The 15,663-nt window shown below is 27.7% G+C and overlaps 1 protein-coding gene across 1 annotated transcript in view; it reads right to left on the bottom strand.

The window, feature by feature from the left end:
* LOC111619060 (nephrin-like) overlaps window positions 1-15,663 on the bottom strand; it is a gene marked incomplete at its 5' end in the record, with an annotated part of 37,503 nt that overhangs the window by 8,522 nt on the left and 13,318 nt on the right. Inside the window, 14 exons of the mRNA XM_023360710.1 lie at window positions 409-591; window positions 673-960; window positions 1,039-1,347; window positions 1,469-1,747; window positions 2,801-3,112; window positions 3,534-3,777; window positions 4,614-4,760; window positions 4,844-4,980; window positions 5,097-5,184; window positions 5,284-5,495; window positions 5,776-6,066; window positions 11,765-11,932; window positions 14,053-14,205; window positions 15,082-15,139. Of these exons, the coding sequence (XP_023216478.1) occupies window positions 409-591; window positions 673-960; window positions 1,039-1,347; window positions 1,469-1,747; window positions 2,801-3,112; window positions 3,534-3,777; window positions 4,614-4,760; window positions 4,844-4,980; window positions 5,097-5,184; window positions 5,284-5,495; window positions 5,776-6,066; window positions 11,765-11,932; window positions 14,053-14,205; window positions 15,082-15,139 (2,869 nt within the window). The remainder of the gene's footprint in view (window positions 1-408; window positions 592-672; window positions 961-1,038; window positions 1,348-1,468; window positions 1,748-2,800; window positions 3,113-3,533; window positions 3,778-4,613; window positions 4,761-4,843; window positions 4,981-5,096; window positions 5,185-5,283; window positions 5,496-5,775; window positions 6,067-11,764; window positions 11,933-14,052; window positions 14,206-15,081; window positions 15,140-15,663) is intronic.

Below are 15,663 nucleotides of genomic sequence, written 5' to 3' on the forward strand. Positions count from 1 at the left end.
CTGGAACTTTATAACATACATAAGATTATTTTTAATACACAATTCTTTCTATTAAGAATTTCCTATTTCTAATTATGAGAATTAAGAATATATATGAAAAATAATTTTAAAATAAATTTTCCCTTTATAAAATTAAGTTTTAATATATATTCAAGTTACTAGATGGCAGTAAAGATTAGTAAAACTATCGATCTAATGTCACAAGGTCTATGACCCGATCTAAGTGCAGAATGCTGACAGAAGTAAACCTCTCATCGATCGTAATCTTCGAAACATCAATCCAGACAGCTAAAGTAATGTACATCACTAATATACTAACCAATCAAAGAGTAAAAAGTCATGATAGAAATGAGTGTACCTGAAAATCTGTAGTAAAAATAGTAAAACAAGACAAATATTCATATTTACTAGCTCTCTGTTGTCTTCTTTTCCTTCTCTGAATAAAACAAATAACGAGAATCACGTTTAGAACGAGTAGAACTGATCCAACTAGAGACACTATAACGAGTAATAAACGAGGCACTTCGCCTTCTTCTCCACTGAAAGCATCTAGAGATGCACTAGCTGAATCTCTGAAATTATGTCCTTCCGCTATAATAATAAAATCATAATTATTAAATAATGCATACACCTTGAATAAAAATTACGATTTATTATACACTAGCAACTTACTTAAAGTAAAAGTAATTGTTTCTTTCTCTTGAATTTCACTTTCACCTAAGGCATTTCGAGCTACCACTGCAAACACATATTCTGTACCGGGTTCTAAGTTTTTAATTCCGTAAACCGTCGAATTAGAAGGAACAACGTTCGTAACAATAAATTCTTTAGAACCACTTTTCTTATATTTTATTCGAAAATGTTGTGGCAAACCACTACTGAAACCAGGAATCCAACTAAGAATGACGCTATCGTGTGTAATATTTACAACACGTAACGATTCGGGAGGATCGGGTCTACCTGCACTTTCAAGAAAACATTGTAAATATAAAACAAAAAATTAAATTTATTTATAATTTTTATATATTAAAAACTAACCTCTCTTGCGTAATTTTAATTTCATATGGTCGTGTCCTAATTCATTTCGAGCAACGCACGCGTATTGTCCAAAATCATTTATTTTCAAGTTTCTTACAAATAGCACGCTCTCCCATTTGATTTCAGTTAATTGCGTTGATTGAGAAGCATATTTATCACTGCTAAAATTATCTCCAATTATACCTCCATTATAGGACCATACAAAACTAATGTCGGGAGCACCGTCAGCTAAACACACCAATCTAGCCGTTTCTCCAATATCTCCGGCAACATTCAAAAGATTTTTTGGAAGATGAATCTTCGGCTTAACTAAATAAAATAATATTTATAAAAGAAAAGAATCTTAACATATGTTTTAAGAACATTTTTATCAATGTATAACATATCTAAATCTTGTTTACTGTGAGGATAAATCTCACTCACAACTCACACTTGACAATCAGCTGCGCTCGTCCAATTGATTCATCTCCTACACCATTGTAAGCCACACATTCAAATGTTCCAATATCTTCTTTACTGACATTCAAAACTGTCAAATATGATCTACCTCTTTCAGCTACCTCCTGTGTTCTGCTCATATCAAAGCCTTTTCTTCTCCACTTTATGACATCGTTACTTAAAGGATTCGCTGTTGCCACACATTCAAAGTAAGCATTGTCACCAGCATCGGCGATGGCAGTCTTTGTCACTTTTATGACACTAGCTTGATCTGTAAATAACGTTCATTTAAATTATTTATTTATTTAATAATATCTACAATAAGAGAATATATTAAACTTCTATACAATGTAATATTAAATTTACAAAACGTTACTTATTTAATAGTATATTTATTAAATTCTTGATTATTATACTGTATATAAATTAAAATAATAATGTCGATATTGTAAATGTTATTAAAACTAGAATTTCAAATATAAAATATATTGCTGTATATTAGAATTTAAATTTGGTATTTTCTTATTAAAATTAATTTGAAATATATCCATGTAGAATAAACAGTTTTCACATTATTTAAATATTTAAAATAATTTTGAATTATTATTATTATTATTATTATTATTATAAGACATTGTATAATTACAAAACAAGTAGACTATAAAGTAAAAAATTATATATTTTTTAAAACTCTTTCCGCCCTTTAGGCATTTAGAGGAGCCTTTTCCATCCCCATTTTGGGTTTGTCCAGGCCTACAGTAGGGACAAGTGGTAAGGACAGAGTTCGACATATTCGGGACTGACGCCAATGAAAACTTTCCTGAAGATTAAATCTCCAATTCGATCCCATATCCCAAGAGCAATAGGCTGGCGCCATATTTTAACAAAATAATTTGTCTAAAATACTTTATAAAGTTTAAAAATACATTTAATTCTAATTTTTAAAAATATTAAATAATTGTTTTTATATATTCTGTATTTATTTTAGAAGAAAAGATGTAGACTCTAAATTCTAGAGAGAGACAATAAGGTGTGATTTCCCCTCTGAGAATGATTATTAATAAAATAAGCATAAGCATTTGTTTAAATAAAAAAATATTAAAAATTGGAAATGATTAAAATATTAGTACTTGATAGCAATTTTATTCTTGGTTCCAAAGAACATACAATGATTAAGATATGTTTACTGTATACTTTGTAGTATGTTGTAAGTTTGTGGAGTTTTTAATTTACTATTAAATCATTAAAACCTTATTTTAGTATATGAATTAAAAATCGCTTCCACTAAGATTTTCTTCTAAATTCTGCTTAAAATTGAACTTACATAGAACGTTTAACATAATAGAAGTTTTCCCAATTCCTTCAGAGTTAGAAGCTTCGCAATCATATTCGCCAGCATCTTCCCTTGTAGCGTGTTCAATTTCTAATAATGCACCCCTAAACACAATTCTATGCCCTGTATATCCGCTGAGACCACTTGCGTAATTTTCGCTAACATCCAACAAAGGTACACCATCTTTGGTCCAGGAATAAGTGATAATTGGAGGATTTCCTCTTGCTGTTATGTTGATTACAGTAGATTCACCTTCAACTACATCATATTTCTCTAATGGAGGATTTAAAAATTCCGGTTTATCTACAAAAAACATATAAAAATATTTTTACTTTATTTAAATAAACAACAAATTATATTTTAATCGATTCAATTATATTGAATAATAAATTTAGAATATTTAAAATAAATAAATTGTTATCGTAATGTTTATTTATAGTTTTTCGGTAAATAAATAGGAAAAGTAAAGAAGAAACGAATATTAAATAATAAATATTAGTTAAAATTTTGTTCTTATGATATATACACAAATGTTTTTAGTGTTTACTTAAATTTAATTGATTTTTAAATTTGTCTCCTACTAGATGGCAGCATACACTACATTTGGATTACATGATTTAAAAATTGATATAAAATGGATAAATAAATAAATAAATAAATAACAAAACAAAATTAAAAGATTACAATATAAAGAACAAAAATAAATATATAAATTTATATTTACACATCACTCTAAGAATGTTGGTGTCATGAACACTTTTCTGAACAGCAGAATTTGTAGCCTGACAAGTAACAACAGAACCATCATCAACTGAAGTAACGTTAAATTTTATTCTGCTTCTTGTAGATTTTCCACCATAAATTGAATCTACTGCTCCATCGTGCTGCCCAACTATGGGATCGCCATCTTTCCACCACTGTATTATTGCTTCCGGATTACTTGATCCAGACTCGCAGATCATTGTCACCTAAGATTATTTTTAAAATTATAATTAAATATAAAATAATTAGTTTAATAAATAAAGTTTTAAATTATTTAAGCGCATTTATCAAAATGTATCTTAGCGACCTCTAATGTTTAAATCTCACTAAAATTCTATCTAGTGTTAAATAGGAAAAGGAAAAAATATTTAATTGAAATAAATTTACTGGCTTTAAGCAGAAAACTTGAAGAAAACTAATTAATTTACTGTTGAAACTATGCAATCTTAATGATGCTACTTCTAATTAAATGAGGAATACAGTGTCATCGATTACCATTAAAATACTTTTTACCTCTTCTTTCATTCTCTTATTTGAATAAATTATTATAAATTTAATACTNACAATTTATTTTGTATTATTTATTTCTGTGTTTGTTATATATACGGAGCCTTGAGAGACTCTGTGGTGATTTCTTGTAACCGTCAACGAATCAAAAGATGAGATAAGATTAACGAGAACATTTATTAGCTTACATACATCCGACTTGGATTTTACACAAATTGCGAAATTATACCCCGACTTACGCAAATTCGACTTACGCGGTTATCACTCAGTCCCACCTATCGTGTAAGTTCAGGGTATTACTGTATCTGTTTGCTAATTTTCATTTTGTTCTCTAAAATTTATATTGTCATATAAATTAAAGTTTTAGTGAAATTGTTTTTAAAAATGGCTATTTTGAGATTTAAAAAAAGCTGCAATGAGTCTTGCTCAACTTTACTGGCACCTGAATAAGAAGTTAAGAGGATCAGGGAGGAAGTCCAATGACTTTGAATTATACTATAAAATTTAAATAATAAAGTGATATTTTACATAAGACTTCTGTTGTAATAGATGCAGATAATGGACGAATTGTTGCTGGATTTGACGCTTCGCACCGATAGATGGCGCCATTGTCGCTAGATTCGGCTCTAATCACCAATTCGCTACTGATCCCACTTCCGGTGTTTGTAGATATTGCCCTAATCTATATTAATCCCATATAATTTTAAACTTAGTTTTTGAAACGTAATAGGCGTGTATTATGAAATCCTTAATGATGAGTCTTACCTCTTTATCACCTTTGAACCATCGTACAGTTGCGAATGGATTACCTCCTAATACTAAGCAATTAAGTCGATATAAATCTCCTGATTTTAAAGGTTTATTTTCATCGTCTTTGATAATTGTCGGTGGATTAGGCGGATCTAAAAACAAATAATCAAGATAAATTTTAATAGCCGAATCCAATATAATTCCGGTTTCTGATATAGGCCTATATTATTAATAAATTTCAATGTAAAATAGTAATAATAATACTCACAAACAATCGTTAATGATGCTGTTTGAACTACTGTGTCACCCAAAGCTTCACTTACTGCGTAGCAAGAAAAGGTTTTTGTATCGGGATCCTTCATGCAATCGATAAATAAATTAATATTGAGATCTTGCTAAAAAATATTAATTATTTTGTTTATTATTGCAGCAAGTACGCATTGCTTTGAATTTACCTGCCTGGTAAGAGTGACGTTTATAACTGATGTTGTAGTCCATCCTCCATTTTCATCAGTTGTTACCGAATGAGCAGACATTAATGGTCTTCCATCAACAATCCATGAAATGTCCACTGGTGGATTGCTTGATCCAGTAGTGCACGTCAAACTTACAGAATCTCCAACTTTACCTTCTTTTGGACCGTTAATCGTTACTCTAGAGGGAGAAACTGTAGATTGCGATTTGGTTATCATTAATACGAATTTTATTCAGAAAGTTTAAAATTTTATAATTTCCCATTAAATCTGCAATTCAAATTTAAAAATAAATTTATCCGAAAATTGTTATTATTATTATTTCCATATTCTAATTTTAATTGCTTTTACGATTTCTCGTAAAAGTAAAAGTTAACATATTTTTAAAAATATAAGTAATACGTGATCAAAAATTGCAGATTACAATAATAAATTTGACTATTTATCTCGAAAACTCTTAATATTTTTACTTACAAAATACAGTAAGCTTCACAGAAGCTATCAAAGGATGATGAGTCACCGAATTTGACGCCTCGCATCGATACACTACATTGTTATCAGCAGTGGTTACGGTGAAAGTATGAGTGTTAGTTGCTTCTCTTCCACTTGTCGTGTATGTCACATCAACCTGGACATCATTTCTGTACCATACAAGTCGTGCTGGCGGATTTCCTCCTCGAGAAATACAAGCCAAAGTTAACTTATCACCAACTTGCACAATGTCACCATCTTGATAGCCTTCTATTTCCGGAGGGCCAGGAGGAACTGTAAGTGAAATGCCAAGAACTGCATAAATATATAATATATTAAATAATTAGAAGAATTTATTTAAGAAAAAAATAGTTATAAGTACGTATATTTTAACATATATGTTCAAATTTGATTGCTCTTTACTCGTATTGTTAATTTCAAAATTTTTCGATACACAGAAAAAAAAAATAGCAGATTAAGACAGTTTGCTTTAGATTTTTTGTAATAATCTAAATATAAAATTTATAGTGCTTTGTTATATTATTGATTACAAAAAAATTGAATTTTGAAAAAAGTTTTGGTTATTAAAAATTTGTTTCAAGTATTTTAAATCTCTCTTAATGCTCGTCTTTTAATATTTTAAGACTTTTCTTAATACTTTGACGTTACATTTTTTATAAACAGAAATTTGACATCTGAATTTATATTTAGAGTTATTTTTTTTATTATTTTTTTCTAGTTACAGCTTGTTGTTTATTTTTAACTATTCATATTTCGTATGGGTTTTTATTAAGGGTATTAAAATGATCTCTCTTTGTAACGACGATACTCTTTATTTCAAAATCGACTTATTACATAAAAATTTAAATGAAAAAATATGTAATATTCATAAAAGTCAAATCCTAGTTATTATCAATTTCTTTTTATACGTTTAGAAAAAGCCTATGCATGTAACTTAAGTAAAGATTCCAGAAGGAAGTAGTGCCCGTGTTTTATTGGATAAATAAATATTGTGTCTTCATGTACGAAAATCATATAGGGGAGATCGGGGCAACTTCGGCATGCGTGTCAAGTTTGTCAAGCGCTTTTTTTAAAAAACAAATTAAAAGGAGACTTTGGTTATAGGTTAGGCAGTTGAGTTTTATTGGTGGCTTGTTGAGTGTAGTGTTTTTATTGTTCTCCAACAAGCGTAGTTGAATTATCAAGCAAATTTTCATTTTCGTTCAATTCCATATAATATTTTTTTTCCATTTATATTGAATTGGCAGGTTTTGTTATAATTCCATGATAACGAAAGTTACTTTTCCTGTTAGAAGGATGTAACTTCAACTTATTCACGTGGCCAGATCGTGGCTTGGCATTCTGTTCTCAGGGTTGTACTTAATGTTTCGAAATCATGACTAGCGGGGTAAGATCGGCAACATAAAGCCACATTAGAAGCAAAGGATAAAAATCAAACAGATGATAAATGAAAACATGTTTGCATTTGTTATTCATGTATATATGTCTTTGAACTTGCATTTCGTTGTAATAATATTAAATGGGTGTTGGATTTGTATTTCTTTGTTTTAATAGTGAATTCCAACTTATACATTGTTAATAACATAATTTTATATACGTGCCTATCTTGCCCCATTACTGTTGCCCCTATACCAGGGGCAACTTTAATAAAAATAATTAAAATAATTACAACTTTACAAAAAGAGAGAAGTTGCCGATCTTGCCCCTATACCCGGGGCAACTTCGTCAATTTCTCTCTTCTTGTAAAGTTGTAATTATTTTAATTATTTTTATTTCCAAACTGATTTTAACCAGTTCTATAGTAAGGTAACATTCCAATAGACAATATGCAAAGCTTTTTTTTCAGTTTACAGCAGTATTTATTACATAAAATTTAAGTAAAGCTTAACATGCCGATCTTGCCCCGATCTCCCCTAATATTCTTTAAATTTAATTTTTTTCTTTATTATCCTTTAAATTCCCAATGGCGCGTTATTCTATGGGCAAAAGGGGAAATTGCTTGGGCCCTCACCGATGAGAGCCCCAAACCATTCTTTTGTAAGAGAATATTCCCCAGAAAATTCCCCGAAAGAAAAATGTACCTGAGGCCCTAACTCAAATTCGCGTGTGCCCTATAACCCTCTGTATAAAGCGCTACTGTAAATTCCATAATTTGTTCGCTTCTGAAATTGGCTCTCAATACATAATAAAAATTATGTATTGTAATGAGGTTTTATACAGGTTCGAGTTTGAAAATCGCGATTTGACGATAACAATGTCGTTTGTAATGGAAAATCGTATATTTAGTAATTCATAGATATCAAAAAAGGTTCTGTGTTTAATATTTATGGGAAAGATTGTTAAGTATTCATTGACACTCGACAATGGAGATATATCGCGGTTTGATTGTATATTTATAGTCTTTAGATCAAAATTTTAATCGTACGTTCGGTGTTAAAAAATGTAACGTACTTAAATTTATAAGTAACTAAATATAATAAAATCACAAAATATCTTAATTTTATTAAATTAAATACGTTATTTATTTATTAAAAAAAACAATTGCAATTAAGTATCAATAATTCATAAAAGACTAGATTAGATCCAAAGAGCATCTAAGAACTTCGAAGGATTATCTGAGATGCTCTTATATACAATTTTTATATTTCTTCTATCAGATCTATATTTTGTCTTCTTTTAAAAACAAGTAGCTTGACTTAATATAGATCTAAATGTTTATTGCAGTCCAAATGAGAAATATTGGATGATAAAAAAAAATACAAGAAAACACTTCATCGGATCAAATGTTCTTCAATAAGAACAGAAAACTTTCTTTATAACTTTCAGTTTACAAAAAAGAAGAAAAGAGGAACCGCATCTAAATCATTAGTTTAATTTGTGTAACTAAAAACTCTACTTACTTTCAAAAATTTCAAAGATAAATTGAAAGTATAGAATATCTATCTTGATGTTTTTTTATACAGATTAAACTTTTATAAAACGTAAAAAAAAAATACAACATTTCTTATAAAAAATGTAAGAATAAGAGTATTGAAATAACCGAAATGATGGTAATATTAATGGTAATAAATTTATTTCATGAATATTTTTAAAGTACATTTGAGATTTTTACATATCTACAGAGAGTTGCAATATAAATAAAATATAAAAAAAAAAAGTCAAGAATATCGGATAGAATTACAACATTTCGAAAGCAACTTCTGTTAGTAATACTGCATAATACATAAATTCGATTTACTCCAGTTGAACAATAAATATGACAAGTTTTTCTTTTTTCAATTTAAGCAAAGTAATGAGATATTCTTTTTTAAATATTCGTATGTATGGACGAGTTTCTATGAAAAATTTTGACTTTACTATAAATCATTCAATTCCGAAAATTTCTTACTATATCATCATTCAACATGCCGTAGGGTATATCAACTACAAATAAGGAATGATTTATAAGTGGCGCCATCTTTGGAAAAACAATTCAATCCCTCTTCCTTTATGAGTTATTTAATATAATAAAAATTTTAAAATTTATTCTATCAGCATTTATAATTTTTATATATTAAAAACTAACCTCTCTTGCGTAATTTTAATTTCATATGGTCGTGTCCTAATTCATTTCGAGCAACGCACGCGTATTGTCCAAAATCATTTATTTTCAAGTTTCTTACAAATAGCACGCTCTCCCATTTGATTTCAGTTAATTGCGTTGATTGAGAAGCATATTTATCACTGCTAAAATTATCTCCAATTATACCTCCATTATAGGACCATACAAAACTAATGTCGGGAGCACCGTCAGCTAAACACACCAATCTAGCCGTTTCTCCAATATCTCCGGCAACATTCAAAAGATTTTTTGGAAGATGAATCTTCGGCTTAACTAAATAAAATAATATTTATAAAAGAAAAGAATCTTAACATATGTTTTAAGAACATTTTTATCAATGTATAACATATCTAAATCTTGTTTACTGTGAGGATAAATCTCACTCACAACTCACACTTGACAATCAGCTGCGCTCGTCCAATTGATTCATCTCCTACACCATTGTAAGCCACACATTCAAATGTTCCAATATCTTCTTTACTGACATTCAAAACTGTCAAATATGATCTACCTCTTTCAGCTACCTCCTGTGTTCTGCTCATATCAAAGCCTTTTCTTCTCCACTTTATGACATCGTTACTTAAAGGATTCGCTGTTGCCACACATTCAAAGTAAGCATTGTCACCAGCATCGGCGATGGCAGTCTTTGTCACTTTTATGACACTAGCTTGATCTGTAAATAACGTTCATTTAAATTATTTATTTATTTAATAATATCTACAATAAGAGAATATATTAAACTTCTATACAATGTAATATNAGAATCATTTAATTATATGTATTAATGTACTTTTAAAGCTCTTTTTGCCTATTATATCACACTAAAGAAAACGTATTTTAAATTCGTATTTCATAAAAAAAAATATATTTCTCCCTCCTTTCTTGTCCCACGTGCAATATTATTAAATTCCTGTATGGATGCTGTAGCATTTCAATATGAAATACAGAGAACATCAATTGAGTGACAAGCAATTTCATGGCCTTCTGAATCACTATATGCAACATATCAAAAAATGCAATTTTTTTCCTCTTTCATTTCCCATATATATTTTAGTTTTTCTTTCTAAATATTCAATTATGGATGAAGAACAAAGACATCAATATATGAGAATGCTTTCTATTTTAAATGACTGTTATTTTCATAGAAAATTTCTTTCAAATTTAATAAAATAGTAATAATAAATTTATTAAAAATATAAGAAATATTAATTATTAATATCAAAATAAATTATTTTATAGTTTAAATGATTTTTTTTAAATAGTAAACACTAGTAAATAATTCAGTAACAACGACTTTCAGAGTAATAACTATTATTTAATGATTACATAATTGATACAAAAGTTGATAAGAAAGCTTCTTTAAATATAGTTAATAATTTATATGTAATTTATATAATGTTCCTTTAACTTTTTTATTTGTTAATTTGAATTATTAAATCAAAAGCTTAAAGTAAATTAAGTATTAAAATATTTAATTTATTTCTTCAGCATCTCTGAAAAGCGTCATAAATATAAATTTAAGAAACGTGCCAGTTATTCAACCAGTAGATCACGATCTACTAAGACATTAAATCCTACAATAGAAAATTATTTATCATTCTATAAATGTTTCTTTGAAGTTAGAATTGATATATCCTTTCTTATGTTACAATTAAATTTTGTGAATGTAAAAAGAATATAAAAATTTCAGATTAATATAATAACAAATATAAATTAATTTAGATATAAGTTGGTAATCTTTTAAACGTGTCTAGCATATTTATGACTTGTGAAAATGCTAAATTAATTTGAATAATTTCATTTTTTAAATATAAATTTATATTAAATTTGACAAATTAAGGTTGATTATAACCTCTTTGCTTATGCATGCGATGTCTAGCAGATGGCTGTAAAAATTTAATGCTTTTTCTATGGAAAAAAACATTTTCCAAAAATTTTAGAAAATGAAAGTAGATAGAGCCAAACAGCTTTTTGCGTTATAATCCGATTTAATTCTTCTATTAACATACGGTTTAAAATTTTGAAAATCGACTTAGTTAATTTTCTACAAATTTTCTTCGACTTTAAGAATTCATAAAAAAATTAACGAATTCGATTTTCAAAATTCTGAACCGTAAGTTAATACAAGAATTAAATATGATTCTAATACAAAAAACCGTTTGGTTCTATCTACTTCCATTTTCGAGAAATTTTGAAAAAGGTTTTTCCCATAGAAAAGGCATTAAATTTTTACCGCCATCTGCCAAAGATCGCGTGCATAACCAAAAAGGCTACAATCATTTTTAATATATTTATAAATCATTTTATATATTACTTAATTATATTTGCATAGGATAAGTGAAAAAAAAAGGAACTCGAATGAGGACTTACATAGAACACTAATGGTAACCATCGCTTTTAAAGGTCTTTGTAGAGCCACGTGGACGGCCTCGCAGGTGTATATTGCTCCATTATCGTCCATCTTAGGATAAATAGTGATGGTACTCATGCTGTTATGAAGATTATCATTGATGGTTTCGACCGTCGTCTGGGGTGTGTCTATAAAACAATTCAGAAAATTTCGATTCGTGTTTGAATGAGGCTTTTAACAAATTCACTTTAAAATATAAACTTTTAAATAAACTCGTAATCTAAACATAAAATAGAACAAATAAAATGTACAAATAATTGTAATTCTTATTGTGAATCATTAAGATTTACAATTTTCTAAATCTCCCAGTTTAAAGTCGCAATAAAATACATTTTAAGTGTATTAAGTAGAAAGTGTTTGTAGTTATTATACCTTTGGGTCCATAAAGAGCAAAAGACAACGGCTCGAAACTTTTGAAATTACAGATATTTGTCTACTTTGGTAGCATCCATTATGAAGTAAATCACCTAACAAATCTTAAGTGATTATATAAGTCGTTAGAGTTGTAATTTACTAAAAATAGATAAACTATCACGATAAAGGTATTTACTTGTGAATTTGCGAAATTAAATGACTTATGAAAATACATTTTTATTGTTACAAATTATTATTTGAATAATAGAAATAAATTCTTATTCTCTTTATTTAAAGATCATTTCAATAATTTTATTCTCGTTGCTAAAATTTATATTAAAGATTCGTCCTTAAGACGAAGATCTTTAGGAATTAAGTTCAATATAGCATCATTGTTATTGCTCTAGATTATTGCTATGCAATAAAATTTAAATTGATTAGCTCTTGTAATAAAAGAAACTATTGAAAATTTCGATAATGGTTCGTGGAATTTACATTAAATTTTTACATTAAGCTCTTCGTATAAATTCGTGTTTTTGATTGACATTATCGTAAATTTTCATCGTGTTTGTACTTGTAAATATAACCTTTCACACTTTGATAAGTTTTTATATATATATTTTAACAGTTTTTTCTACGTTTTTTTAAGTTTATAATCTATAATTTAGAGTAAATATGACCTAGTAATATAATAAGTTGATTATCGTTATAATAATAAAAAAATAATATCAACTTTTAAATAAATAAATTATTAGTAATTAATGCTTATTTTATTTATTTATTTATCTACTATAAATTACTACTTTTATTTTTATTATTATATACAGATATATTTATCTCTTTATAAAGACACTCAATCAAATTTTTTTACATTTAATAATGATAATGTATAATGCTTTAAGCGCTCGTTAATTTAAGATATTATTTTGTTAAACTTTTTATCCATATAAAAACAACATTTTAGTTTAAAAAAATGCATAAAGAAGCTTTTATATAATTTAAAAACGCGTTTGTTTAATTTATAAATTATAAATACTTTTTTTGATTAAAATCGTTTATAAAAAAATTAAAATTTTAATACATAAACTTTAAAAATACTCCGAATTTAAAAAAAAAACATGAATACAAGACTTTGAATGCGCGTTATATTCGAAATTCTTTATAAACTCTTGTAAATCCTTTTAAATTTTGAAAATATATGAAATTTTCTATCTTAAATCCAACGTAAAATGGTAATTGAGACTATTTCATTTTTTAAAAAAAAATTATATTTAATACAAGCGTTATTTTGAAAAAAACGAATTACAACTTTCTTTGAATCAGTACAATGTAAAATAGATAAAAAAAATATTCGCTTTCACACTTATCAAAGTTCATAGTTGCAGAAAGATAATATATTTGATAGTAAGCTAATCATATTTTGTAACTTACGTATATATATATAAAAAAATAAAGTTTTGAATATTTAAAAAAAATGAGAATGGCGATAACATTAGAATATATATAATCGTGACATGTAACTAGAAAATATTTTGTACTCGCTGAAGCGTAAAGAGAGATTTCAGCATTCTCCATTGTGACACATCGTGCATAACACCGGAATTGACTGACACGATACACTGGAGATACGTATTGTAGATAGATGTTGATACATCTGCTTCTGTAATAAATGTATTCCAATCTTTCCCAGCTCTTTTTCCAACAAAAAAATGAAAAAAAAAAATGTATATATTGCACATATTTTGATGTATCAAATAAAATAATCGTTATACGTATTTTATTCGATATCTAAACTGGTAGTATATACTTATATCATGCTTCGGAAGTTTACAGTAATATATTTGATTTGACGCCATAAAGTATATAAGGGTAAAAAAAAACTTTTAAACTTTACCTGATTTTATTTCTTTGCTATTTTTGAACCATTTTAAAGTAGTTGATGGTTTGCTTCCGCGAGCTGTGCAAGTGAGAGTAACTCTTTCCGCTTCTCTTGTATCCACTGTGCTACCATTTGTTCTTCCTTCAATATCTACCCTTTTAGGTGGTACTGCAAGAAGTCAGTAAACACTTTAGTCGTAGAACGAATATAGATAGGAAAATATGTCTATTCACATTTTATGAAGTTATTTTAAATGTGATCATAAAATGAAGCAAGATTTTTATCGCAAACTACATATCGTAAAAGTAACATTTTTAAATGTTTCTTTTGAATATCTGAATATAAATCGATATTAAGTTTGTAAAGCGTATTTTATTATCTAAACTTATCCACGAATATTTATTAAGTACAGTACATATATATAAATTTGTATTATTTTTGGAAAATTTAAATTATTACAAAAGAAAAACCTATGTTGTTTATTATTATTATTATTATAAAAATATTTAAAATTTATGAATTTCTCTTGTAAAATTTTAAAGCCTGATCGATATTATGACTCATTTAATTTATAAAACTATTAATATTAAGTAATTGAACATTTCTTTGCTGAAGTACAACGAAGAACTACAATATACGCACCTTCATTACATGCTAAATTACCCTTTAATAGACTAGGCTCTTCATGTTCAATATTTTATTTAGTAAGTTAAACCATAATCTTTCTGACCATCTTTTCTCAACTAATAATGACTTTCTGCCAAGTGATTTTCTCTTTCAACTTTGCTTCCTGATATTTAGAGCATCAGTAAGCAAGTAAAGCAACATCTGTCTAATGTAATTGTGTGGACATAATCTGTTATGGCGCATAGTTTCCGATTAGGATATTCTACGTAACACTACAACCACGCCCAACTCATTACGTCTGCCACTAATTTTGCAAAGGTTTTCTTGCGTAAAGTGATGTCTTGTCGCTCTAGCGACCAACTGGAAATTCCAAAATAAGCTATCAAATAAAGTACATTACTTGTTTTCAATACTCACCAAGAACGTGTATCTTAGCAGCGGCACGTATAGGTTGATTATTAGGAGCTGGCCCTACCTATTTGGAAAAGAAAAACAATTTTAAAAAGTTACAAATTACAGGAATATTATTAATTATCTTTTCAAATTATTCAAGCATTCATTATTTGTTTTAATAATTTTATGTAAGCAAAAACAGAATAAATTTCCAAAAAATATTGTTAAAGTTTATTTCATTGGTCGATTTCCACGTAATAGGATGTTTCTTCAATGCAGTTGGAAATAATTGCACTTAGTCGACATACTTTCCTGTACGGATAACTGCATGTGAAGATAGTATCACAACAATAAAGAGATACCAAGTTGGAAGCACTGTCGTTATACAGCAATGAAGCTACTAGCAGGCAGTAAAAATTGAAGTTTTACTGTCCAGGGTATCATTTCTCTTATCTTTTTATAACTACTCATAAAAATGAGGTGCGAATGTAAGATACAAATACCCAGAAATTTCATGTAGTTCAAAGCAAATTATACAATTTAGAATGTAACTAAGTTAAATATTATCTTTAAAATATGAATATTTTATTTGAATATTTTAAAGAT

Source organism: Centruroides sculpturatus, unplaced genomic scaffold (genome assembly GCF_000671375.1).
Source record: "Centruroides sculpturatus isolate CEXI.00-Female unplaced genomic scaffold, Cexi_2.0 scaffold38, whole genome shotgun sequence".
In the NCBI taxonomy this organism is placed as follows: Eukaryota; Metazoa; Arthropoda; class Arachnida; order Scorpiones; family Buthidae; genus Centruroides; species Centruroides sculpturatus.